This window comes from Pleurodeles waltl, chromosome 8, assembly GCF_031143425.1.
Source record: "Pleurodeles waltl isolate 20211129_DDA chromosome 8, aPleWal1.hap1.20221129, whole genome shotgun sequence".
Classification (NCBI taxonomy): Eukaryota; Metazoa; Chordata; class Amphibia; order Caudata; family Salamandridae; genus Pleurodeles; species Pleurodeles waltl.
In genome coordinates, this window is record NC_090447.1 from 509,271,397 (window position 1) to 509,299,043 (window position 27,647).

General features: G+C 42.5%; 1 protein-coding gene across 7 annotated transcripts in view; it reads left to right on the forward strand.

The window, feature by feature from the left end:
• LIMS1 (LIM zinc finger domain containing 1) overlaps window positions 1–27,647 on the forward strand; it is a 253,547-nt gene that overhangs the window by 181,707 nt on the left and 44,193 nt on the right. For 6 of the 7 annotated variants that reach the window (XM_069204474.1, XM_069204476.1, XM_069204475.1 and 3 more), the window contains exon 2: window positions 11,827–11,986. In XM_069204474.1, the coding sequence (XP_069060575.1) occupies window positions 11,827–11,986 (160 nt within the window). Of the gene's footprint in view, window positions 1–3,034; window positions 3,413–11,826; window positions 11,987–27,647 lie in introns of those variants that run through there. The other variant, XM_069204472.1, reaches the window with a different exon arrangement.

The following is a 27,647-nucleotide window of genomic DNA, read 5'->3' on the forward strand; positions in this document are numbered from 1 at the left end:
CAAAGGTGATCAGCTGGATGAATGAATACGGTAGATGGAAATTAGTAGATGGGAGAGTGAAAGGATGCATTAGTGGAATTATGAAAGGAACTCTTCTAAGGAGGGTCATGTTTTCCCATTTCATGTGCTGTGTGATCAGAGATATGGCTTGTTGTTCAAGTGGGGAGTATTTTAATTTGCAGGCTATTGCCTTGGTTTCAAGTGCTGTAAACATGTCCGATTACAGTGCTGGTTTCATCTTATTTGGAGGGTATTTGGTGGCTTATGTTTATAAATCGGTGTACCTTGAAGCCTTTTTTCAACTTTTCAGGCTAATTTAGCTTAGATAGCTAATGCAAGATTCACTCAGCCTTCTTGACTGCAGCCTCAAGTAGGTGTAGTGACTTCTTGTGTAAATAAGCATTTGCAATGCAATGGCTCTCGCGTTTGCTTGAGTTAGAGCTATTAGCATTGTAAATTCCTAACTGGACATTTCTTGCCACATAAATTGAAAATGAAAAAGTAAAACAGTTGACATAAGCCAGTTAATTCAAAGTGCCTAAGCCACCATGAGCGTGAGAGCAAGAGTTACTGGCTCCCTGCATGAATGTCCAGAAAGGATCGTGGCTGGGATGAAAGACAAACCGAAACCAGGGGAGGGGCTGTAACAGGAGAAAGCTAGACGTAGTGTGATGGCCAACAAAAATGTTCCCTTAGTGAAATCGCCTGAAAGGGAACTCAGCACACAAAGGAGGGACATTTCACAAAATGCACCATTAAAAATGAAGCATTTAAGACCAGCGCAACAAAGAATTAATAGCAAGAGTGGGTGTGGTTAAAAGCCCACAGAGAAGATCACAACAGCCCAGAGCGCTTGCACGTTTGACCCTAAATAGGCTGATACCCTCCAGAGCAGAAGCCTACAAGAAGGGCCCAAGCTTGTGCACAAATACGTTTGATGAAGCCCAATTACCTTTAGATGCAAACTGCTATAACAATAAAAGCCATACTAGCAGGTTACTGTTGGACTAGTCCCTGGAAGCGAACAGATGTTTTACTGAAGCATTGTAGCACACTGCAGAGGGCTATAATGTTTGTTGAAGGTTCCAAACCAAAGTTATAGGCCAGAGTCGCAGGCAAAGACCTTTAATAATCGGTATAGCCCGAGGCAGAAAAGCTATAATATTATTGGAAAATTACACCCACTGAGACTAGAATGTTCTGAAATAACTGAGATGAGCAAAAAGACAACCATTGGAATCTTGGAGCAGAAGGTCATGCCATCCTTTATTGGCTCTGTGCCTCTTCGTTGCCTTAAGTGAATCTGCCAACATTCCTCTGTTCTAACTGGATTTAAAGCATGTAACCGAGTACTGCAGCTGAATGTTGGCAGTAGTGATGTTCAGGCTTCCTTCCCTAAACTTGGATTGCTGAGAGATCCCAAATTCAAAGTGGAGATTGCAAGTGCTCCCTACAGAGCAGGACTGTGTCTGCGATGGGGAAGTTGGCCTTTCAAGCTTCCTTCAATTCCATGGTCACGTGGTCGAGCAGTTGGGTCCTAGCTCAGGGAAGAGGGGGTGAAGATTAGACAAACTACAATAAACATAAATTGTCCAGCAAGAGAAATCCTGTATAAAAAGGAAATACACTTAACACTATAAAAATAGCTGTATTTTCGGTTCAAAAAAGGAAAACAATCAATAGAGGTCACATAAAATCAACAAAGCACAAACATTTTTTTAAATAAATGTATTAGATGTTCTGTGCACACACAGGGCGCACAACACATATTGTTTGTAATCCCTAAAAAATTACAAATACTGTGCTTTTGTAATTATTTGTGAACGCAGGATCACAATCTTCCTGCCAAAACAGTACATACCGCTGTGTGGTTCGCAAATGCTAACTGTTCAGCCACTAGGAAAAATGAATAACTCCCACATTATAAAGAACACCGCCTGGGGCTGGAAGGGGTGGCGGAAGACCTTTCTTAAGTATTTGCAATTAAATTAACTTTTTTTCCCCATGGCACCTCCTTTGTGTCCCGTCAGTACGTTTTAAACTGTTTATCTCATGACACAAATGTCCTGGCGGAAACTGTCAATCAGAATGGGGGTATTCAACAAGGGACGGACTCTCATGGGGCACGGGAGATGGAGGTATGGGCCCATAAGTACGAAGGACTCTGTTCAAAAGATAACAGACCAGCTAGTGCACAAGTCAGGCGAGTGCCGACTCTGCTCGACAAGGCAGGGGCCCCAGGTCTGACTTGGTGGCTTTTCTGGGACCATTGCCTCCGAGGGTATTAAGGGGCCAGTACTGCACAGCCCAGGTACTACCAAAACGTGTTGTACAGGGGGGGAGAATGCTCACCAAAACTCCATGCTTAAAGTTAGCATATTAAAAATGCTTCTCCAACCTGGCCAACAAATGTCCTTAAAATTGCGCCACTGATAGCTAGAGTCCCATGATGTAAAAGCAGACCAGCATTCCTTGCTTCCTGGGAGTGTAGGACTCGTTATAGGTGGAACTCAGGCAGGGCTCTGGAACACTACATACCCAAGAGTACAGAGGACCAATCCTGCATCTTTAATATTTCAGTATTTACCACGACTGGCCACTCAGGCTACAATTTGATGTGTTTTAGAGCAGAACCTGCCCATAAATTACGGTTTAATCCTTTTTTCCTGCTGCCACCTATAATACCTTGGTTTAACACAGAAATTGATAAATGCAATAGAAACTATCTACGTATTTCCTAGAAGTTAATTTTCGGTTATATTTTCGAGAGTTGTGTGGTTTTCGTTTCATGCGCTGTGACAGCAGGTTGCTGAGAGTGTTTTTTTTGTGTTTTTTTTTGTCGTGGCATACCCCTGAAATGTAAATGAAGGTTTAGTTAGCTGGGGGTGACGTGGTTTCCAGTACGAAGTTTCCACTGCCCATGATTGGAATTCTTGACACCAGCAGTGGATTGTTTAACTGGAGAGCCCACGTTGACACCCCTGCAGTGGAACTTGGCCATCTGCCTGCCGTGCATCCCAGCAAACTCGGTCAGAGCTGCTGGACTCTCTTACTGGAAGCAGCGAGCAGAGCTCTGGGAGAGCCTGGCCCGTCCGGAACCTGAAACTGTGAAGTAACTCACCGTGCAAGGGGCGCAGGGGTGCTCTTGGAATAGCGCGCGCGCCCGCAGAGGCCTTGTTGTGCAGCACAAACCCCTCGGGCTTCATTTGGCGTCGAGGCGGCAGTCTAGGATGGAATTCCAGGCTAGGGGACCCCCATATGCGATCCCAGAAGACGAAGAAGTCGCCCACATCGCTGTAGACCACAACAGCGAAGAAAATGGAAGCGAAGGCGAGAAGCCGGTGTCCAACCTGCAGCGCAGGCGCAGTGACGTAAAGGTCTACAAAGAGATTTGTGACTTTTATGCAAGATTGTAAGTTCATGGCTTTGCGTGGCTTCCGCGGCTGCGGCGTACTTTGGGCAGCATTGGGAAACGTTGGGTGGACAGGCTAGCTCTTTGTTGTAGATGTTGTGCTCTAATTCTAGTTCACGTAACTTAATGTCCCCTTACGATTAATTGACCAAAGGCGGAGTGCAAATCAATGAAAATTCGTTTTTTTTCGTTAATAAAGCGTGCAACGTGTAGACTGATAGCAATGCATGATTAACAATGTATTTTAGGAAATTAAAGAGCCATTGAAAGTCATGTTGCTCTCCTATTGGTGCTTAGTGAGGATTATAGGAACTGCAGCCACAAGTGACAGGTCAAGGAAACTTGGAAAGGTCTAATGAGTTCCCCTGAAACATTCCAATATTTTTACTTTGTGCGGAGTTTTAGGAAACACCGGTGATGGAAGATGAACTCGTCCGCCGACAGCTAATTTACTTGTCGGCGGACTATGAAGGAAGAGCGCAATGTTGACGAGGTGTTTGGCGGGGGGACCATGTCGGTAGGATCAGCCGGTCACGTAAACAAAGTTGCCCCGCCTGCTGCGAGGGGAAGCCTCCGTTAGGCACTTGACACTTCTTCCCAGCAACTATTTGGCGCTGAAAAACTCGCGGTTTTGTGCCGAGGAGATGATCAGTTTCGGCATTCCTGCTATTTGTTTTTCAGCAAAGTATACTGTGCTCAAAAACAAGTCTAGAACTTGCGGTCAAGATAAGGCTAGCAAATTTGGGCTCTGTTGGCAGGGTAGAATGTTAACTGATCTAATGGAATATAGTTTGAGCCCACAACATAACATGCTTTCTAAAGCACGAATTCAAACTTTGGGTCGTCTTGGCACCAAATAAAGAGATGTATATCGTTACCCTACTTTTAGTAATGTTTGTTTGTATCGACCTCAGAAGGATGACAGATTTGGGGACCCATTGGGATTTGAAGATGTGATCATGTGGTCAAAGACAGGCTGCTGGATCGTAATGTGATAGTGCACTGAGCCACAGAGATGGCAAAGGTCTAATATTTGTAGAGAATACTAACTAGTCAGCCGTGTAATATGCCACATTTATTCAAAGTTGAATGATAATTGCAATTTCAAACCGGAGGAGTTAAATCCCATGACATAAGAGGTATTTATCCCAGTACCCAATGGTGATTAGTATTATAACGACGGAAGCGGTACTCTATGGAATATTGGGTGTCTGTAAAAGATCTATGCCGATGTGTGAAGTGTAAGATGCTATTGATCAGCCTTGCTGGATGTTAGGAGGGGACATAATTCACCAGTGGAAAAGCCGGGAGTGGGACATACTACCCCTCCCTCACCCTTGTGATAGCATATTGCACATCTGCATGTGTGGTTTATGCAAAGCTTTTTCATATGCAGTAGGTATAAACAGTGGTATCTACCCATAACTGGAACACACGTTGTTACATCCATGCAATGAGAAAGAATCATAGGAACTAGGCCTTATGAGTACGGCTCAGTTGTGTACCTCTGTAATGCGTTTCTAAAATGGGTTCTGTGATATATGAAAAGGTGTTTTCTTAAATCATTTATGTGCTTGTGTGGTAATGACACCGATCCTTTGCACTGTAGGAATACATTTTTGATTTTAGGTTTATTATTACACTTGTCCCAAATAACGGGTTACTAGGACATATTTTTTAAATCCAGAAAATAATATATTACATTCATTCCTTAAGCTTTACAAAATCTAAAAACTACTGAAATTTGCCATTTCATAGCTTGCTCCCCTGCTACTTAAGCCATTACCAGCACTGAAAAGGGGCTGCTCATAACCTCACTCATGATCTCATAGATGCCATCACAAATTACATTTAGGACATCACCGGAGAGATTACATATCACCTTACCTTGAGATTTTAGTTGGCATCATCCTAGAAAACACTGTAATTATGTGAGGAATGAAAGGTTTGTATAAATATTGTGAGTTCACACACGGGCCATTTAGATGCGAGTTATGCAATTCCTGGCAGGGCGTGACTTATGGTATGTGAATTTCAAGGGGGTTTTAGATTTTGGAATGGAATGGAATAACTTCATTTTAACTGTGTTTTTTTCAGCAAATTTTATCAGTTTTTAGGCCCGGCATTTGCCAAGAACTTTGATTTTAATAGCCTTTTATATTTAATGTACTTGCAGGTGCTTTCAGCCACCTGTTCATCCATTGGCAAGTTACTGTCTCATTCTATTTTTTTTTTTCCATCGACTACGATGTGTAGTATTGAGCATTGGATCAACCCACTTAAGCCATTGTCTGACGTTACTGTGAATGATGGCATTTAGCACTTTCAGAAGCCGCACTTTCATTTACAAAGTATGTCCCTTCAGTGCCGGTAACTGTTGTGGGTGTGTGCTTTTTGAGACCAAAAATATTTCTGCTTGTAGCCAATGGTTTATTTTTTATTTAAGCCTGGCGAGGGCCCAGCTGCTTCTCTAAAGAAAATACGGTTTGCAGCCAACACCAGACCAATTGACTTTATCACAATGCTTTTTTACAGTTGTATGACAGAACCACACGTAGGACAACCACGCATGACTTAACAACGCGGTTGAAACAACAACCGAATCTTTACCCCGCATGCCTTTACAACACATTTCTTTGTAAAAGCATGCCTTAATAAAGGTATAGATGGTAACATCATGCATAGTTGTGTAATACACCCCTCAACGCCCCTGCCCTAAACACTAAAATATACCCTGTCCTAAAAACTACCCTACCCCGCCCTAAACTCTAAAACCTACTCTGTCCTAAAAACTACCCCAACCCAGGCTCCTTGCCTACACCCTACAAGCTACTCTGCCATGTCCTAAAAACTTTCCTGCACTAAAAACTACCCCAGCCCTCCACTAAAACCTGCCCTGCCCTTAAAAACTACCCCACTCTGTCCTAAAAACTGCCCTGACCCCCCACCCTAAATCCTAAAACCTACCTTGCCCTGTCCTAAAAACTATCTCAACCCCTACCCTGAACCCTAACACCTACCCTGTCCTAAAAACCACCCACCCTGTCCTAAAAAATATCCGGACCCCCGCTCTAAACCCTAAAACATACCCTATCCTAAAAACTACCCCACCCTGTCCTAAAAACGATCCGACCCCCTGCCCTAAATCCTACCCTGCCCTGTCCTTAAAAACGACCCCGACCCACAGCCCTGTCCTAAATCCTAAAAGCTATGCTGCCCTGTCCTAAAACCTACCCTGGCCTAAAAACTACCCCAACCCTCGTTCTAAACCCTTAAACCTGCCCTGTCCTAAAAACTACCCCTCCCTGTCTTAAAAGCTCCCCTACCCTACCCTAAAACGCGCCCTGTCCTAAAAACTATCCAACCCCCTGCCCTAAACCCCTAAAAGCTACCCTACCCTGTCCGAAAACCCACCCTGTCCTGTCCTAAAAACTACCCTAACCCTAACCCCGCCCTAAACCCTAAAACCTGCCTTGTCCTAAAAATTACACCACGCTGTCCTAAAAACTACTCTGACACCCGCCTTTAAACCTACCCTACCCTAAAAACTACTGCACCCTGTCCTAAAAAACTACCCCGCTCTAAAACCTAAAAACTACCCTGGCCATCGCCCCAAAACCTACCCTGTCCTTAAAAACTACCCCACCCTGTGCTAAAAACTACCCCAACCCCCTGAACCCTAAAATCAAACATGTACTAAAAACTACCCTGCCCTCGCCCTAAACCCTACAACCTACCCTGTCCTAAAAACTACCCCGAACTGTCCTAAACATTACCCTGACCTCCCCAGCCTGAACCCTAAAACCTACCCCACGCTGTCCTGAAAAACTACTTTTTCCCAGTCTTGAATCCTAAAACCCTGCCCTAAAAAGTACCCTGACCCCACCCCAACCCTAAACTCTTAAACCTACCCTGCCCTGTCCATAAAAATACCCCCCCACCCACCCTAGCCCCTCTTACCCAGTCACTGTGTTCCTCTCCCGGCTGTTCCTGCTGTGTGCCTGAACCACGCATATGCATGGTGCTTTCACCACGCATTTGCGTGGTTCAGGCAATCGTGGTAACGCTTGCATGGCTACACTATTCGTTGCTCCGGCCACAATGAAAAGGCTGATTTCCCCTTTTTAGGGTCAAGTGCGCACAAGCACTCCGTCCCTGTTGTAATCTCTCTTTGGGCTTCTAACCACACCCACGTCATGCCTGTCACTTTTATTGGTTTGTGGGCTTGCCTTTTAGAATCCGCTTGATTTCTTTGTGAAAGGCATGTATACCTCATGCCTTTTCCGGTGTTTAGCCCTCCTCGAGCGCACCAGCCAACTACTGAAAACATTCAAGGCTCAGTGTTTTCAGCCTGGTTTCTGCACTAATTTATCTTTTTATTTTCCATGCTGAGTTTTACATAGCACAATTGTGCTAGTGTTTTTTTCTTTCAATTTGTGTAGCAAGAAAAGTCTAGTTAGGAGTTTACAACGTTAATAGCTCTAACTCGAGCAAAGTGGGACACGTTGCATTGCAAATGCTTGTTTACATATGTGAACGTAGCAACATTTGCAGTAGTTGGCTCATAGCATGTTTTTTAAATGTCTCCCTCGGTGAATTTCTGAGAAAATGTTAAAACGACTTGTCAGGGGTTGGACACAGCCCTGTATGAAATCACCTATGCGCCCAGCCCAACCATCCACGGCCATTGGTGATGCCATGCAGGCATGGGACAATAGAGGTTGTCCTACATTCAACCACTCATGCACCAAACCCTTGTCTGAAAGGGTTTTGGCCGTGCCCTGTGTACATTGGACAAAGGGCCTGACCTTCACCCAACCACCGTTGCATTTAATCCCTGTTTCCCACTTTCTGTGAGTTCCAAGAGGCCTACTGCAGGCTTGATAGCTTAATGCATTCTTGTTTTTAAATGTACACATTTCTTGGCACTCTAAGTTGTTAAGAGTGTAAATTTGTATTTCTTTGCAAGCTTGTCCTGTTTGCTTGTGGCGTTTTTTTGTTCCCAAAAGAGGTGACCTTTGTCTTTCTTTATCTTCGGTTACTCACTCTGTTCCTTTGCCTTTCTTATAGTCGTAACTTGTAGGTCTCGTCTCTCTTTTTATTTTTGTGAAATTTGCAAAGTCACTCAACTTTGAGAGCTTGGGGAAAATCTCACCTATTCTGTATAGGAAGTGATAACTTAGTGTTCACGTTTTTTTTTTATTAGCGAGTTTTCGGTCCACTATTTTGTCATTTTATGTAATTTTCTAAAACCTGTTGGTAATTATCCACCCTTCTTTGTGGCCTAAAACTGGACACTGTACCTCCCCGTGACTGCTGAATTATGTTTCACAGCACCAACCTCAAGGTTTCTTTGCAGATTTGTGAATTTCAACATGGAGATAAAAAATAATAACGAAGGCCTTTTATTAACCAGTCACATTTTATGAAAAATTAAATGTGATTTACAGAATTGGCGAATTTTCAGCTCACGAGTTTAACATCAAGGATGTACTTACCAGTGAACTTTGTCAAGTCCATCAGACACCGTTTTCTAATGCCAAAAGTAGTTGTTACACTAGAGGTTACAGTCTCTTTGCCTTAAAGGCAGTGGCAGCTGTTGACATACATAAGTGGTGGGGCAAGCAAACCAATCATTTTGACCCACTGGCAAGCACTGTGAGACAGTGAGAATGTCTTTCGGGTGAATGCCAAAGCTCTTAATCATGACTCGTTGTGACCACGACTAAGAGCTCTGTAGTCGAGGCTGGATGCAGTGTGAGTTCTCACAGTGCATGTCAGTGGTCAGAAAATTAAAAATGAAATATGTACTTACCCACTGGATCGCCTCCTCCGTTCCTCCTTGGTGTTCTTCAGTCTGTTGGAGAATGTGGTTTCAGAGCCAAATCCCCTAACCAATCCAGACACTGCTCACATGCTGCTGATAATGTTAAGCAGCCTGAGAGAAGCAACAGGATTGGTTGAAGTGGGCTGGCGTGACGCTTCTTCAGGCACTGGGGGCCTGTGCCGGCTCTCCTCTCAGCTGTATAAGACAGCTCTGGTTGAAGAGGTTTAAAATGCACATGTCAAGCCCAAAGTAATATGCAGACTTTAAACTGGGGTGGTACTACTCCTCCCCTGCTGCCAGTTAGCAGCAGTGGCCCCACAGCTCGGGCTGAGAACAGTGAAAAATAAAATGGTAGTAGATTCATTTAATTACTTATTTTTCAACATTACAGCATTTTCAGCAGTGGGGTGCCCCCCCCCCCCTCCAGTGGAGGAGCAACAGCTGCTTAACGGTCAGGTGTCTTTTTTCTTTTCATGAACTCCATAAATGGAAAGTCTGGTTAATTGTGCGTTTGGGTGTACCTGAGGGAAAAGGCCTTAATTATATCTGTTTTAGTAGGTAAATTACTCCCCTTTCAGTTGTTATGCTACTCTAAGGGTGACAAAGCTCCCAGGCGAGTTGATCGTTTTTTTTAATTTATGGGTCTTGTCTCTTGTTTCCCGTTTGCACTATTACAAAAAGGTTTTGAAAAAAATAATAATAATAATAAATGCCTCATTGATCTCCAAAATGGGTTACAGTGAAAACTGCGAGTGTCTTCTGGGTTGATTTGTGATGATAATTTGTGAAAATGAAGCCCATCCAGAGCTTTGTTGCTCCTTCATAGTCTTCCGCATTTTTCAAGCAACTATGGTTGGGCTGATTGACTCCACCCATCTTCAGCCACTCAGTATTCATCTAGCGCTAGGAACTCTGAATGAGGAAAACGGCGGAGTGCCTACTCCTCAGTCAAGTGACTTAATTCACTCAGAAAATACCTTCACAAACTAGCGTTTAATCTCTCAAAGTAAAATGCGGTGTACCACCGAGGCCACAATGTCCCCACCTTTCCGTAATGTTTAGGTTGCTTTCATGGTTAGCACTAAAGCTTTACTTCCATAAGAGCTTGAAAGATAAAGGTGAAGGCCACGTCGTTAACACGAAAGGTTTTGGACCAATTTGCCCCATAAAAGTTAATTGTCACTCACCCTTGCCTTTTTAGGAAAATAATAAAAACTTTAGTTTCTCAGCGCAAGATGTTCAGTTTTGTGTTGAGTAGTAGATGTCGTCGTCTTAGTATCAATACCAAGATGTATATTTGGCAATGGCTCTCTGTACTAAAAGCCCAGAAGAACAGCAAGGCTCACCTCTTTCAGAGCTTCACAGTTTAGTGTGCTTTGCAAGGCAGAGGTGCATGTGACTGTGACCGGGGCGAGCCATAGCTTTGCAATGATATGCATTATGCTTTGGTTATGAACACATACTTAAGACAATACAAGCTCCCAAAGACGATTCAACGTTCTCCAGTTGTTTGTTGTCTGTTGTATCTAAGAATTTGATAGTTGTGCTGTAACCTTACTTCTCAGTTTAAATGATTTAACTGAAATTTTTTGGGTGTCTATAGAATTCATTTTTTATTTACATCTTAAAGTTCTGAAAGAGATATGAAAGATTGTTTTAAATCAATGTCTGGCATCTCCTAGTCTGGACTAGTTTTTGCTGCGTAAGTGCTGTGTTCGTGCATTATTCCTGAATACTCTTGGGAAGCTACCTCCAAGAACTTGCAGCGCCTTTTCTCCAGAGCTACCTGGCATGTTTAAGCTAGAGGAAATGTGAATATCCTTCCGGAAGAAATTGTGTTTTCATTATTTTCTAAATGAGGTGTTTACTTTCTAGAGAAGTCTGTGCCTTGATTTCATATAGATGTCCCTCATCTGTGAACCTGTCATTGGACATACACCCGTTTTGACCTACCCACACTTCTGAAGCAAAATATGAATGTATGTTTTTTACCCCAGAAAAACAATTTATTCGTGGTAGCAATGATAATTCTAATGAAATCTTATAGGATTGTTCATCATATATTTTTTTTAAGTTGCCAGTGTAGCCATGGTTGTTTATTGAAATGCTAAGGGTGGCTTATTATAGAATTTTTGACTAATTATGTTTTTTTTACCTGTAATTTGACATTCTCCAATTTACCCTGCCGTGGTTGCTCCTATTACCGATAGGAGAGACGTTTCTCTATGAACTCTATAGTTCTTACCCTGTCACTAGGCATTTTCTGTGGTAGTAGAAGGTTAAGAAAATGCTTTGTCACCCAGGTTTGTTTACGGCTACATCTGATGTTTTTCTTTAAAGTAATGTACTGTCAAAGTTGCTGAAAATACGTTGGAGATAAAATTGTTGTTTGACTTTTCTTGCAAAGTACATCAGTGATGCACCCCTTTTTCTCTTGGAAGGCCTTTCACATTGATTATATTATTTATACCAAACCATGGAGACTAAACGAACTGGGCGACCTCCAACTGTAGCCTAACGTGTATAAAATCTACCTGTCTCTTTTAGGCAGATAATAGTCCTAACTCTTTGCTTTCTCTTGTTACAGCAACATGGCAAATGCACTTGCCAATGCCATGTGTGGGCGCTGCCGATCAGGCTTTGCCCCAGCGGAGAAGATTGTGAACAGCAATGGGGAGCTGTACCACGAGCAGTGCTTTGTGTGCGCCCAGTGCTTCCAGCAGTTCCCAGAAGGACTCTTCTATGAGGTAAGTACCTTCTCACCTTTATCATCCTGCTTCAGGGTTCTTTGTCGCATGGTAAAGGTTACACAAGCCAAAATAGTAAAAGCCAACTGGAGGACATGTGTAATGCCACTTGATGTATATCAGGGGTATCCAACGAATAGCTCGGGCGCTCACAAGCACCCTCAAAGTAGCTCCCAGAGGTGAAGCCAAGTCAAGTACCTCATTCCTAGAGTCTGTATAGTAAAGAAGGCAGCACTGCTTACCTGAAGATCTGTAGAGTTACAGCTAGCCAAACCAATTGCAGGGCCTCATGAAACCACTCAGACGCTGTGTCTGCAAGCGGGTCTGCCACATGACCAGCTGTCTCCCCTCTGAATGTAGCCAAATCTCAAGGTGATTGGCAATGTTACAGTTGCATCACATGCGAGAAAAATAAATGAAATAGAGCTCCAGCAGTAGCGTGAGCAGTAACCAATGTTGACTCACTGAAGTGTGGGCCTGCAGGAGGCATAGTGAACATGTATTAGTTTGGTGCATAGTCTGCCCAAGAGCGCAGGAGAGGAGTCTGTGGATCTAGAGTTGAGACTTTTAAGAGCCTCATGAGCATTTATCTGTGTATGTATGTGTACACACACGTTCATGTGTGTGTCTCTTGAAATTGCCCTTCCCTAAAAAACAATATTCCTCGCTGGAAGCTAAAACACAAAGTGATATTTTAAAGGCAAAAATTGTTTATTGGAAAAGCTTTTTTTCTGGAAAATTGTGATTTCTTTTGTCCAAAATGGAAAGTTGTATTTGATAGAAACATGTCTATTTTCTTAAACCAACATGCTGGTGAAGACAAGAAGTTGCAGTTCCAAAACACATGTAAAGTTGATAGTTGAGTGATAAGTCAATCTGAGTTGGGATGACTTACTGCTGTGGTTATGTTGTTTGTACCAGAGGACGCATGGTGCTTTTGCTGTTACTTCATTAGGTGGATGCATTTAATATTGCTAAGTATTTTAATGGCATTTCTGCTGGTATCCTTGCCTGAAATGACTGAGTAGTCACTACAGATAACCCTGTTTAGCATGGTCATAGTGTAACATTAACATGTGTTCACTGTTTTACCATGGCAATATTTGCTAATAGCTCTAGTGGAATTTCCTTGAGCAGAAGTAGCCCTCAGCTCAGAAAAGGTCAGGGGTTTCCTGATTTATGATCTAGATGTGCGAGCTCCTGCCTACAGCCTCCAGGCCTTCTGAAGTCGTTAGGCCAGAACTCTTGGTTGGATCTTGTCCCTTTTATCACTTGGTTGTCATTAACCAGATGGGCGTCATCTTTAACTTACTTTAATACTTTGCCAAAGCAAAAACTGACTTAAAAAGTAGAAAGGCTACCACAGAAAGTGAGTCCAACTTGAGTGGTCATTGAGCCTATGCCTGCAAGGTTGAGTTTCTGTGGGACCAGGTTTGCCATTGCTATTGAGATTTAAAGAATAACAGCTCCCATTAATCTCCTGGATGCCTGAGATTACTAACCATAGGTTTGCCAGAATCAACCCATGTTTCCCCTACATGGGCCAAACAATATGTGCATGGAACAGAAAAAAAGAGCACCTTGTGGATTGATCAGCTAGGGAAGCGGCAGTCAGAACTTGCCACATTTGGGAAAGTGTGTCACGTCACCTTAAGGGTTTTGTGGAAGATTTAAAAAAGCAGAGCAAGTACTCTTGGTTAACAAATCAGGAAATGTGGTTTGGCTGTTGGCGTTTAAGAAGGGTCTCAGACATCACCTGTAGGGTGGTAGGAAGACCACAGGACCTGGCATATTGGATAATTGTGTACAATTCAGATGAGTCTTGGCGTAGTCCATTATGTGGTTATAATGTTCTGAAGTCAGAGGTTGTAGGCCTGAGGTTGGGTTGAAAGGTAGCACAATGTAATAACTGCGACATCTGCCTGGGAATAAACTACACTTCCTTCTGTGCCATTTGCCACCTCATGTTGACTGCTTGTGTGGACGAGGGAATATAGGAGGATGGATGCATGGTTTTGTGTGAAGACAATTACACCTGGTTAGTAAAACGAGCTGCTTAGTGAACACAAGTTTCCTTCTTTGCCATCATGGCTGGTGATAATTGTCACAGTTAGGGTTGATGTCTGATTTTAGCCCTGGGGAAATTGGCCTCGTATTAGTCCTTTCGGGTGAGATATGTTGAGTTATGTAGGTGAGAATCTTAACCTGGCTTTACAGGCATACTAGAATTGGCAGAAAGATAAATGTAGCTGGTACTGGCTGTATTACCTCTTGTGGGACAAGAATAGACACAGTTCCAGACACTGCACAATGCGTATAACATGCTCAGTACCAAAGATTATTAAGCGACCCAGAACAGAAATACCTTATAGTTAAAAAGTTTATTCCCAGTACCTGGAGAAAACTGTCAGGAGATAAGTAACTTGGTGAAGTGGATTGGGTGCGAGTGTGTGAGATGTGGTTTTCAGCTGCTGCAGCCCACAATCATCACTGGAGCATCGCAAGATGAATTCACTGAGCAGCATGGCATTGGCAGGCCCTGGCAAGTTCCTGGCACTGCATCCCCACCCATCCTCCTTGCACAGCTAATGCCCCATAAGGGGCTTGAGGTCATAAAAACCTGGCCCCGCAAGATAATGAAACCCACCAGAGTAGGAAAAGGGATGCGGGGAGAGAGCGTCAGAAAGATGGGACTAAGGGCCATATGTAAGAGCACATTTTCCCATAGACACAGAATGGGCAAAACTGCTTGCTACATCCGGCCCTAAGAGAGTGGTGGGCTACCTGCTGCGGAGGGGAAATCTCTCAATGTGTAGAACTGCACAGCAGTCTTGTAAGGGACACTTCCTTCCATTAATACAGGGATATGTTGGCCTTTGATGAGTTAGGTGCGCCATTAAAATGGAATCTCCGGCAGCCAAAAGAGATCGAATGTTTAGGATGGAAACAAAAGACGTCAAACTTTCTTTTGCCTCTAGTACCTAAAATGGCATCTGAGACATCTCTCCACGTATTTGTCATTAAGACGTCCTTTTCATTGCCTCAAGATGTTCCTAGCTCATAAGCAGTTTTCTATCATGCAGACGATACACTGAACGCCAAACTCCGCTTTAAAAACAGAAAGCAAGCTAATGTCCGCCTTTCACTGTTTTGGAAACGTTCTGTTGTAATGTTTCAATTAAGTAGCTCTGAAAAGACGGTGCGTTCTGCTGTGCTTGCTTTGTTCAGAGAACTAGGTGGAACTTGAAATGCTGAGCGCTTCCTGACCTGTAGGAAAAGGCGTGATTTCATTTTCCATTTCCTTTTGCAAACTCTATCCTAGCACAATAAATGTATTTATATAAATGACATGGCTTATGATTCAAAAGGAGCATGTATTGTACTGATGTGTGCTGGCGTGTTTTTTGTCAGTGTATCTTGTAGGAGATGTGGGCATCACAAAGATGGCCTTTAATGATGTCGCGGCTTCTGTATTAACACATATTTAGGTTTTTTAGGGACAGGCTGTCAAAGAAAAACATGTTTCGTATAATTTGCCACAAAATGCCGTTCTGTCGGGTTCCTGGGCATGGTAATCGGAATCTTTGTTGAAGTCTAATTTTGATTGGATTTGTATCAGACTGTAACGCATTTTTTGTTTGTGAAGTGGCAGCGCTTTTAAACCCATGGTCCCCCCACGCACAGTGTGTGTTGTGGCTGCAAGGCCGAGGGTCTGCCTACAGGAAAGGAGAAATCCGCTGCACCCGCCCGAAGGGGCGGCCATCTCCCAGGATCTGCAGGACACGTGTGCAAGCCGAAGTCTTTTTTGCAGTAAAACAATGACTTCTCTAGAGGAGAATAATTCCAAGTGTACATTACAATGATTCAAAACGTAATTCGGGTAACTACCCGACCAGATCCTCTCTGGTTTCACAATGGATATTAAGAGTTTCGGACCCTCTGACTGGTAGGTTGGCTCTTCAGTTGCCACTGCACATTTGCACCTACGAGCTTCCTCTGGGACTTCCGCTTCTCACTTTGATGTGAGACTTCAATATTTGTAACTCTTTTGTAGCATTTGTATTCTCTCCTCTTGGAGGTAGACTTTGTTGCACAGGCTGATTTTCTTAAATTTACTTAGATTACCAGGCCTGGGTTCTTCTGCATGTGTGAACAGTGCCTTGCCCTCTTTGCTCGTCACTCAGATCATGTGTAGTGCGCTGCTCTTCTACAAAAAAAACTTTTTAAGTGGCTCCACTTGGTCCTAAAGTTGCAGCATGGATTATGGGTAAAGTAAACCCACTTCTGATTCCGTTTGAGTGTCCAGGCTTCCTTAAAAAACAAATAACTAAAATAAGTCATGACTCCTTGCTACCTCCCAGGCCTTGTTTCTAGTGACTCAGACCTAGCTTCACCTTTCCAGTGTGTGACTGAGTGGGGATACTGCTCTCCCTCCGGTATCACCCTTCGGCACGGGGTCCCTGTATCACTGACCATTCATTCTCTCGCCAGCCTCAGTATCTAGAAAACACAGCACATTGCATCTTGCCCATCAGTGGGGTTTCTTTATTTCTGTGAGGGACAACTCACCCCTTGTCTATGCACCCAGTCCTGTTGCGCATTGCGGGCAAGGTCACCTTAAGGGATAGTGAACACCTTAATGATCTAATGTGCAGGTTGTTAACTTATGAGAAACTTTAGTGATTAGCTGCTGGAGGCAGCTACGAGTCTGACTGCGAGGATCCTTTGAGTGTGAAAGACCCAAGCTGTGCACTTTTAGTCTTTAGGTCTGTCTTGACAAAGCAGTTGTCGGCGAGACCTGTTGTTATCAATTCTTTAACACATATAGGAAGAGGGCTTTGCCTGTGCCCAGAGGAGTATTATTGAAGAACCTCATACTGTTCGCTTGGTGTATCATCCACATCCTATGGAGTGCGTGCTTTGCAATGCATTAGGAACTGTTTTACACCGCAAACTTACACTGAATCATCAACCCTTAAATTCTTTGTCATAAATGCATTGTACTCAGAACAAATCATTTTTCTTTTTCACTTTGTATTGTCACTGCAAGAGGCTTTTGAATGTTTTTGTAAGGGCTCATATGTAACCTGCCGAAGCACTGCATATACTTAATAAACAAGGGGGACACAGGCGTGCGCCAAAGTTGTTTTCTTACTTTAGCACATTAAAGCCAGACCCGTAGGAGTTTCCAGTGCTTGCTTTTTTTCCTTTCCAAGTGTTCTTCCATTTTCCCCTTTCTTCCCATTTCCCCCCTCCATTAATTTTCCCTTTCCTATCTATTTAGTTAATCTCACACTTGCCCAGTTTCTTTAATTTTACCCTTTCACTTTTCCCTTACCCTTAAACATATTTATTTCCTCTTCCACCTTTTCCTGTTTATGTTGTGGAAACACGTCATCATCTTATCTTCATGCGTTTGCTTGAATTATGCAACAGACTAACTTTCATAAATTTCTATGTAGCTAATCTCTGTTGATGGGAGGAATTTGGCCGCGACCCAGGCAGACATCTCGACTCAGCTGTGACAGCAGCATGAACGCCCTACAAATAACAGGTGTTATACTTAACGGTTTTTATAGCACTCTGTTTAAGTATGAAGTATTAGATGCTTAGTTGGGCCTGCTGGGAATAGAACTCGCAAGTTGTAGGTCACAATCATAGATGTCTGTAGGCCATAGCAAACTATTTTTCTGTTCCGCAGAAGCAATATCAGGGCACAAATCCTGTAAACTTTTGCAGATTCACTTCCACCTTCCAGGAATTAAAAAAAATAAAAGGCACAATGCAACTGTTAATTCCACTATGAACCATGAACTGCTGGTTCCTGAATTTCACTGGCACGGAGTTGACTTTCCGGAGAGGACCACGTTAAAGATGCAAAACGGTGGACATCTATTAATTTCTAGTGTATCACTAGAGTAGATTTAGTCAGGTCTTTTACTAGCTTGATTCACCCCTCAAATGTTTGGGGAAAAGGGCATATTTTAGTGTTTCGCATGTCAGCAAACTTTATTGCCCAGGATTAGATGTCAGTAGCGACCACATAACTCGCAAAACCACAACACCAGATCTGCATCCAGACACAGTATGCAATGGTCAGATCCGCACTTCAGTCAGACAATAACAAACATCCTTCTAGGTTTCTACACTTTGAAGAAATTAAAATCTTTTCTTCACATGATCCTACCCTCAATACAGATGGTGAAAGTGTGTGTTGTCTCTGGCCTACCCCTGCTACTACATTTTCAGGCTAGTCATTCATAAACAGCGAATTCAATAAAGAATTGTTCCCCAAGTCCCATTTTTAAGGGAGCATTTTCTTGACTCTCGGAGAGCATTTTCTTCGCTCTCGGATGCCGTAAAATGATTGCAAATCTTTCTCTTGTTTGGAAATTTAGCAAGAAGATGATAGGTACTAAGCTTTCAAAATGTTAGAGCCAAGTTTTTTTCTGTGTTTCATAGGTCGGCTTTCACCCTAAATATGTAACGGAGAGGTCTGTGGTCTTGGCATGGGTTGGTATCCTTACTTCCATATATTGGGGGATAATCAGTTATGAGCCTCCTTTAATTGCTGCTATATTCTGATACTGTAGTCGTAGACCATTCTCAGAAGCTTCCTTAAGAGTGTAGGAATCTCCATAGAGAGCATCCCAAGATCAGTGCTTTTCAGGAAGTTTAGGTCTTTTCACAACATTGCCCGAATCTTTACATTACTCTGGAGGCAGTGGGGGCTTGGCATCTGAAGCAAGTGGACCATGCCTTGCACTACTCTCCTTCTTGGTTTTGTCTACTGATGCTACACCAGTTGAATCCTTCTTTTTGAGTCTTCAGAAAGGGGAGATTTGATAAGGAGCTGAGACATCTTCCCAACCCGTTAGTTGAAAATGATGACCGGAAATAGTGTGAAATACACCAAAATCTTCTAACAACATCATTCTTTTTTTGGAAGCCAGATCGTGTTAGTTCACGTTCCTGAAACCAGATAAAAACACAAATAGCGTGGGAAAATGCTCTTCAAATCTTTAGGGAAAGAGCGCATTTCGTTAGGCTTGGCTGGGAAAGGCCCGTTCAGTTGCTTGGGAAAGAAAAACTCCCTTTTATCGTTTTCACAGTAAATTAAATATGAAATATTACTTGAGACTTTTGCCCCTATGTGACGAGCATTCCATTTTTTAACCAGCCTCTACTGACCGCAAACAGTGATCCTTTGCACGCTTCCCTATTTGGCCGATGGCAGAGCAGAACTCTGCATACTTCACAACCCCGGTTCTTTCTCATCCAGAGCTGTTGTAATAGGGCTCTCTTGGGGTCTGACAATTACTAAAGAAAAAGAGCAAGTATGCCGTTTGTTTAACCATAAATCTGAAGATTTAATCTTGCACTGTCAGGAAAGTATTTGCATGAAAGATTAAGCAAATATGTCAAGAAAATATCTACAGAGTTGGCTTGAATAAGTGAGCATACTGTTAACTTTTCCTTATTTTTAGGAACTGCTTTTGAACAGCTACTCTGTTGAAGTTATTTGCCTCGGTGTTCTCAATGTATGTCATGTCCAGCAACACCTTAAGTGCTCATGCTGGGCTAGCCTTGCCTCCATCCTGGAATGCAACCCTGGAACTAAAGGGTAAGCTCATCCTGTGGTTCGCCTCCTCCACAAAATTGCAAAGGGTTTCTAAATGTATCTCTGGCTGAGGTCAAGCTGGCAGGTTTTGGGCACTCTTGCCTGTTGCCCCTAAAAAGGCTTCAGTGCCACTTCGCATATCTTGTTGATTGAACTGGCTATCTCTTCCTCTTCAGTCACTACTGATGCTCTCGAACCATGATCTTGCCAGCAGATTTTTGGAAAGTGCAACGTATACCCACCAACCCAGAGAGACAACATGGTTCACTTAAATCATGAATAGATTGTGATCTCTATTGGCTAGTCTTTTGCACCAGGAGATACCCACATACGAGAAATAGATTGTATATACGTGGTAAGTCTATATTCTTGTAAAGGCTCCCGTAGTCAACAAGCATTGGCAGAGCCAATTGGTCCTGCCTATACTAGAGCTATTGCTTTGCCAGTGTGTTTTAGTCATGTTGTACACTAGTGTGGCTGCTGTTCAGCATGGCTAAAAGTTAGTGGTATAGAGGAGAGAGGAGTAGAGTGTCATAGAATGGACTGTCATGGAGTGGAGTTTCGTGGAGTGTCGTGGAGAGTTGTAGAGTGGAGTGGCTTTGAATGTAGTAGAGTTGTAGAGTGGTGTAGAGTGAACAGGTACAGAGTGGACTGATGTATAGTGATAGAGTGTCATAGAGTGGAGTGCCATGGAGTAGCATAACGTAGAATTTCACAGAGTGGAGTAAAGCGGCATGAAGTGTCTTAGAGTAGCATAGAGTGGCATGGAATAGAGTGGTGTAGGGTGGAGTAGTGTCATGGAGTGGAATGTTGTGCCTTAGAGTGGAGTAGAGTGTTATAGAGTGGAGCAGACTGTTGCAGAATGATGCCTCCTAGTGTGGATTATGCATGGTGTGGTAGTGTACTGCCATTAAGACAACTCATTTTTATTTGAAATTACCATTACATAGCATGTTAAAATATTTGTTTCCACCACACTTTCGAATTAAAAAAAAAGTGCTTCATTTGTGCTTTCCTAATTCTGATACATTCTGAAATATTTGCACAGTTCATTTACATACATTTTTTGTGTGCTAGAAGAAACATTTTCTTTCCCAGTACCCCAAACGATTGTTGTTTAAATCCTATCACTTTGAAGTCAGAAAGAAAAGTAAATGCCAAGCTTGCTCAGAAGACAAAGCATGATATTTGACTTCTGTCTTTGAATGCATGCCAAATGTGACAAGATAAAAAAACAAAATTTAAAGGCCAGTTTACAGAAAGTGAGGACTAATGGAAGGATACAAGGAACAATGATGGACAATCGTTCTCAATGGGAGGGACAAAGACATGCTGGACAGCCTAAAACAAATAAAACCAGCGAATAGGAAGGCAATAAAATGTGGTTACAAAGCTAATGGTAAGCAGTGGGTGGAATGCATTCCCAGGGAAGCTTTCAGAATGCCCACAAGAATTCGTTAGCAAACCATACAGCTGCGCTGTCTGGTATGCTTTGACCTAAAAAGCACTCGGCATCAGACCATAATTGCTTGTAAGGTGTCTTATCACATCCAGTAAGGCAAATGGAAAAGGGACCCCTGCTGCATTTCCCAGGTATTTGGCCCTAACATATATTCACACCCACAAATGCATAGAGAAGCCCTATTGTGCACCCAGAATTACACATATATATGGCCTCCCTTGCCTTCCTAAACAGCCTGAAATCAGCTGTCCCCTTAGAAAGGAAAACAGACACTTGGGTACAGCTCGTTATGCCCCCTTTTTACCACTAGTCAAAGGCCAAGTTCCTTACAACTCCTGTAGGCCATGAGTTGACGCATTTAATGCACACGACATTGTGTAAAAACAGTTTCTATCCTCATAAACAGAGACTCAACACAGTGATCCTTGATAATGTTCTACCAAAGTTTGAGCCTCATTTAAATCTCTGCCCTTTCACATAGACTGTGATCTGTCCTTAGGATCGCATCAAGAAATAGGGGCAAACAGCATAGTCCGAGATTAACATTATTTGACAAAATCAAGCCTTCCCGCCCACCTACAAAACTCTGGTTCCACTTTTCTCACACATTGATTGAGGCAACACAGTCTTCATAGGTCTCCCAGAGAGTCCATGTTGACACTAACCAAAACTGTTCATCAGAGGCTCTATTAACTGACCACCAGTGAATGTTTGAGCTCGTCTCTCTTGCCCCTCTCCTTTAAAGAACTGTGCTGACTGTCTCTCTCTGCCAGAATCCACTTCATAGTCTGATGTGGTTTCTATAAACACTTATGTCCCTTCAGTCCGAATTTAGTGTGCCATTGTTGCCTGCACGGCAGGCTGGCAATCTCCAAAAACAGGGTTTCCTCTGCATAAAGAGTGAGATTTTGTAATGATCTTTATTGGACCGCATATTTGCTTCTTCATTGCTTCAGCTCAAGAAAGGTCGCCTCTTGCTCGTCTTCTTATAGTCCTGAGCTGCATCCCTCCCTTGCATGAGTCGCGCCACCATGATAGGCGGTTTCTGACTCTTCTGTACTGGCCTCAAGTTCTCATTGTAAGCAAACTTGCATATTTCCATCCTCACATGTTGGCTTCGTACCTTATTGCTTCGTAGAGCATAGCCCAGCCTTTTGAGCCTCTGTCGGCGCTTTATAAATGCCTCCAATGAAATTAAAATATATTTTTTTGTTTACTCATCATGTTTTTTCCTTAAGTGTTTCGGTGATGCCACTTTCTCACGTGCACGTTAATGGATATTTTTAAAACTGTTTCTGAAAACTACGTACGGAACAAAGTTAAGACAAATGATTGTTGCAGAGGGAGGGAAGGATAGGTGAAAAGTCCAAAAATGAAAACAAACAAGCAAGTAAGCAAAGGGTGGGTAATGTATTATAACATTTCTATTTGAAAAATTGCTTTTCAGTGTTCAATATTTGAAAAATGCCTTTCCAGTGCATAATATGTGCCATCATTTCCAGGTTCATTCAAACCCATTCACTTGATTTGTTAATTAAATTCAGAGTTTGACCCTCCCCCCCCCACCAAATTACTGTGTTTGTAAGGCGAAATATAGTGACCAAACAAGCTGCCCATTCATAAAAGCGTTTCAGTTTTCAGAGAAAATCACCCCAGATGGAATCTGTATCTTTGGTGTATGGGCACTGTAATTAATCTCGGAGTCGAGGGGTAACTATTTAAAAGATTCACTTTTATGACGGAACACGGTTTCTTTTTCTCATAAACTGTGGAATTACATCCAGCGTTTTGCATCACAGTTTTTACTGATTGTATTGTCTCCATCCTCGGTCTTTTACTTGTTCGCTCCACATTTTGTCTTCTGCACTGAACTTCTCTCCTCCTTGGATATCAGGTTCCTCAGAGACCTTTCCATCATTGGACACTGTACTCACCTTTCTATTAAAGCCAGCATCGTTAACGATAAGTGTCATAATGCCAAAAAATAGTGAATTGCTTTATTTTTTTTTTTACTCAGAATCAAAACTGTAAGATAACTTACCTTTCATAGTGTGTTCCAACAGGCTGCTAATTGGTATCCAGTTTTAGAGCAGACCGTGTTCAAATACTGCTTTAGAGTGTTTTCTTTTGATTTGTCTTGGAATTGTTTCCTTTTGGGATTCATTAGCTGCTTCAGAAATTGTTCTCTGGATACAGAGGCTGTCAGGGTGTTTATATTGTTCCCTGCTGCCTACTTAACGTTTCCATTCCCGTTATAAGCTGCTGAATCTAGGACGTGATGTATTGTATCCATGTCTGTGGGTGCAACTACTTTGGGTGCCTTCTGCTCTGTATTATGTTCTATGATCATCTAGGGCAGGTGTAATCTCGGGTCTCCAAATCGCCTGCTGCCAATGCATGTAGGCCAGTTCAGGACACACATTGTAGGATACTATTCATGCCCTTCTTTGCTGATGTATTATTGCTGCTTAAGGTTTGATATCCATCTTTATCTAAAGTACGTCTTCCAGTTCCTTTGTCGGAGGAGTCATATTGACAGGATCTTTTCACTATTGGTGTAAGCAGTCTGTTATTTTAGTTTCAGTGGTATTTTTCTTCCAGCTTTCATCTTTGCCTTGCATTGTTTCCCTCTCACCTGGGCAATAGAATAGGTTTTTGGAAGGGTTTTGGGTCTACTAATATGAATCCACCTTGCTTTTCTGAGACCTTTCTGATGTGTACCTTTTATACACACAATGCTCTAAAAGTAATAGTTGGTAAATAAATCCTTCAATCCTAGTAACTCATCAACTTAATTAGAAAAGTGGAGGACAGGCTTAAAAGTCAGAGCGATCATTTCAGGTTACCTGGTTTGGGATTTTGAATGTACATGAGTATCTGAACCTTGGACGAATGTAAAACAGATGTCCATGTCTATCTTGTTTGAATGCAGAAAGCAATGTTATGTTGTATTTAAAAGATTTCTAAAGCGCATGGATGCCTCCAAAAGGGGGCTTCCTGGCACTAGTCATAACTATGACAACAGCAGTGAAGGAAAAAGCAGGCTTGGCTTAGGAGGACAACAGCCAGGTCTTTAGTTGCTTCTGAAAGTTTAAGTGGTTTTGAGTCTTTCATAGCAAAGGTAATAAAGAGTTCCATAGGGGAGGGGCTAGGACGCAAAAAGAACATCCTCCCATTCTGGCTCTTCTGTGGTGGGGTATAGAGGCCAGATTTAAGACTCCTGAGTGTAAGGCTTTCGTGGGGAAATATGATTGCATCAGAGCAGCAAGACTGAGCACTCCTGGTTTATAGAGCATCTTAAGGGAGATGCAGAGCGCTTTAAACTTTGTGCGCTTCTCAACAGGAAGCCATTGAAGCTTGATTAGGAGTTGGGAGGCTGAGCAAAATTGGGGAGGGAGAACAGAAGCTTGGCAGCGGCACTTTGAATGACCTGTAGTCGGTTGAAGACGGATCTTTTGGTGTCCCATCAGAGAGTGTTGTAATAGACGAGATATGAAATGACAAGGTATTGAACTATCAATTGAGGAACTTGTAAAACGAAGAATCCCATGATGGATTTAAGGTTTCTCAGGATGCCAAAGCAGTGGCCTGCTAGAGTTTTGACCGTGGTTGCAAAGGAGGGTGAGTCATCCAGCCGTACACTGAGGTTTTTAATCACAGGCTTAGGTTTGGGAGTAGGTCCTAGCACTTCTGGCCACTACTAGTCTACACCTTAGGTGCGTGTGTCTGCCCAACAGAAGGATCACAGTCGTGCTGGCATTGAGTTTTAAGCAATTTTCATGCAAATAATTTGCAACAGCTGGAAGACAGTTTTTAGAATTTTTGCTGTCATTTCGTCCGACTCTGAGGGCAAAGACATGATTAACTTAGTATCATCGGAGTAGGACACCAATTAAATTTCAAAGGATTTTACTACATCAGCCAAAGGTCTGATGTAGATATTAAAAAGAGTGGGGCTGAGCACCGAGCCTGGGGGGACACCGTGTGCTAGCTAGCTCTCCATGGGAGGAAGTGAAAGGAAGAGAGATTTCTTAGAAAGACCGATCCTTTGGAGGGTAAACCCGGTCAGGGCTTTGCTCGCCCTCCCAAGTCACTGAGGCGTCGTAGTAGGACTGCGTGGGAGACGGTATCAAAGGCAGCACTTAGGTCCAGGAGGATCAGTGTCTGTAGTGCTGCGCAAGGTCTCTGTTACTGTCACAAGAACAATTTCTGTGCTGTGTGCTGGCCAAAACCCATTGTGTGAGTGATATAATATTTGGTTTTGTTCTTAAAAAGCTGGTCAGGAGATTGTGCACGTGCTTCTTCACGACCTTCAATAGGAAATGTAGTGGAGAGACGGGCAGTAGTTTTCTGGCTGGGTGGCATCTAATGATGGCTTGTTCTAGGAGAGGAATGACTTTCGCATGTTTCCATGACTTTGAAACCACTGCAGTACTTAGAGAACTATTAGCAAATGCTAATTACTACAGAAGTAGATAAAGCTATGCCAGCACATTACATTTTTAAGCACATTTTCCTGCATTTAGAGAAAAGTGACTTTTTAAAATGCCAGATCCATCTCGAACAGGGAAAATATGTTGGCTTAAGGTTATTTTAAGGAAGTATTAGTTGAGTATCATTAAAAAAATATATATTAGTGACAAATGTAAAATGCTGATTTGCACATTTTTTTTCTTTCCGCCAGAAATACTGATACTGAACGGTATTTAATTTTTTGTGCTCACTAGGATTGACAGCACCACTTTCTTCTGCAAGAACTAGAGAGGCAAAGGAGGCAATTTTGACAATCTCTATCAGTTTTCTTGGAAGAATGTAAAGAAAGAAACCAAGCTTAGTTTGAGCTAAGCTAAAATCAGACATTACAGTGGAGAGGGTTTGGGGACCACAGTAGGTGTGATAACATAATTTTAAATGATTATTGGAACTGTAAAGAGCTGCGTGTGGAGTATTTATAGAGGATTTGATGGTTCTTCAACCAACCCAATGGATACCACCCTAATCTTGACCGCATTTATCGCAGAAGCATTACTCCTTAAAATCAGAGCCATAGTTTTTGAGGAATGCTTAGAGTTTGCCTTGAAGAGTCCTACACTTTAGAGTCTGCGTATTTAATTGATGTAGAATATTTGCATCCGTTTTCTGAAAATCTGCTGTTGAGTCCCTCAGAGGGTGATGGAGAGCAGGCTGGTATTTTCGTGTGGCATAAAATAGAATTGGACGCTACATTGACTAATCAGTCCAAAGTATGATCCTTGGTAATTAGGTTGCTCAGTTATTAGGATGTACAGACACTCAGTGACCCAGGTCATACTAAGCACTGCTTATCTTGTGCATGGGGGTGTCAAGTTGGAGCTTTGCTGTTTCCCAATTTTGCCTGATTTATTGGTAGAATAGCCAAAAGAAGTCCCTTAGTTATCTGGGACTGCAGTGTCTTTTTCAGCAGGCTCTACAATGGATGGGTGTACCTTAGTCCTCAACAGGTATTGGAATAGTCATCTGTAAACTTTAAGGTAGTCTAACCAAAAGGGATGAAGCGCAAACATTGTTAAAGTTTGAAATCAATGGGATTTATCACCTTGTGCATAAACTCCTTCTCTTTAAGTTCTGTATTTAAATTACTTGGAGATGGTCTCATCTACGAGGCAAACCTTTGACATTCTTCTGCAAAAATTAAGCAAATCTCCTGTGTAGCGTTCTGAGGTTTGCACCTCTCACTGGTCATGTTTGACATGCTCTTGTTTTCCATAGGCCCATATCGCAGCAACCTACAAGATTGACTTTTATATGTATTCAAATGACACTAAAATCTTTGTAAATCACCGATCCCCCCCATTATACAGCCCACACCCTTTATGCAGCCTCGCAACATATTTCCTGTGACATCCTCGAGTTTTGTTTGAATTCCTAAGGTTGGGAGTTTAAAAAGACATTCTTCCCAGTGTTTGCGATAATTGGGAAAGGTTTTTAAAAAAACACTGCGACCAGGGATACGTATTTTATTTGTCCTCCCAACCTTGACATTTGCGGGTGCCTTCTCTCCACCCTGGGGCACTGGCTTTGGTTAACCATGTATTGTGTTCCTCTCAACAAAGCTTCTTGCACACTACTTTCATTATAAGGTAGAATTTAGCTTTTGCAAGTGCATCTAGCAAAGGAGGAAGGTACACTCTGGAATAGTGCTCAAGTAGCCCACAAAAGAGAACATTGAGGTAATCCAGAGAAGTGAATCGGTAAAGGCTGTTCAAAGAATGGATTTGGAAAGCTATGCATCTACAAGTGGGCATTAGTATGTACTTGATGATTTATGGAGGCTGTATTTTTACGGCTTTGTGAGGGTGGGTGTGCCTTGCATGAGTCATAGTGTACATTGTGAGAAATTGTGAAATGTGACGTCTACATATGACAGGCCTTATATTTATTTGTTTGGTTATGATTTGTCAACTATGAGACATTCATAGTTCACATTGAGGGGTTCAAGAGAGGACATCCGAAAAGTGTCAGTGACCTAGGGTGACTCATATACTTGCAGTGCTTCTTGGAAATAATGATTCTTCACGTGGTGAAAATGAAATGTTGCA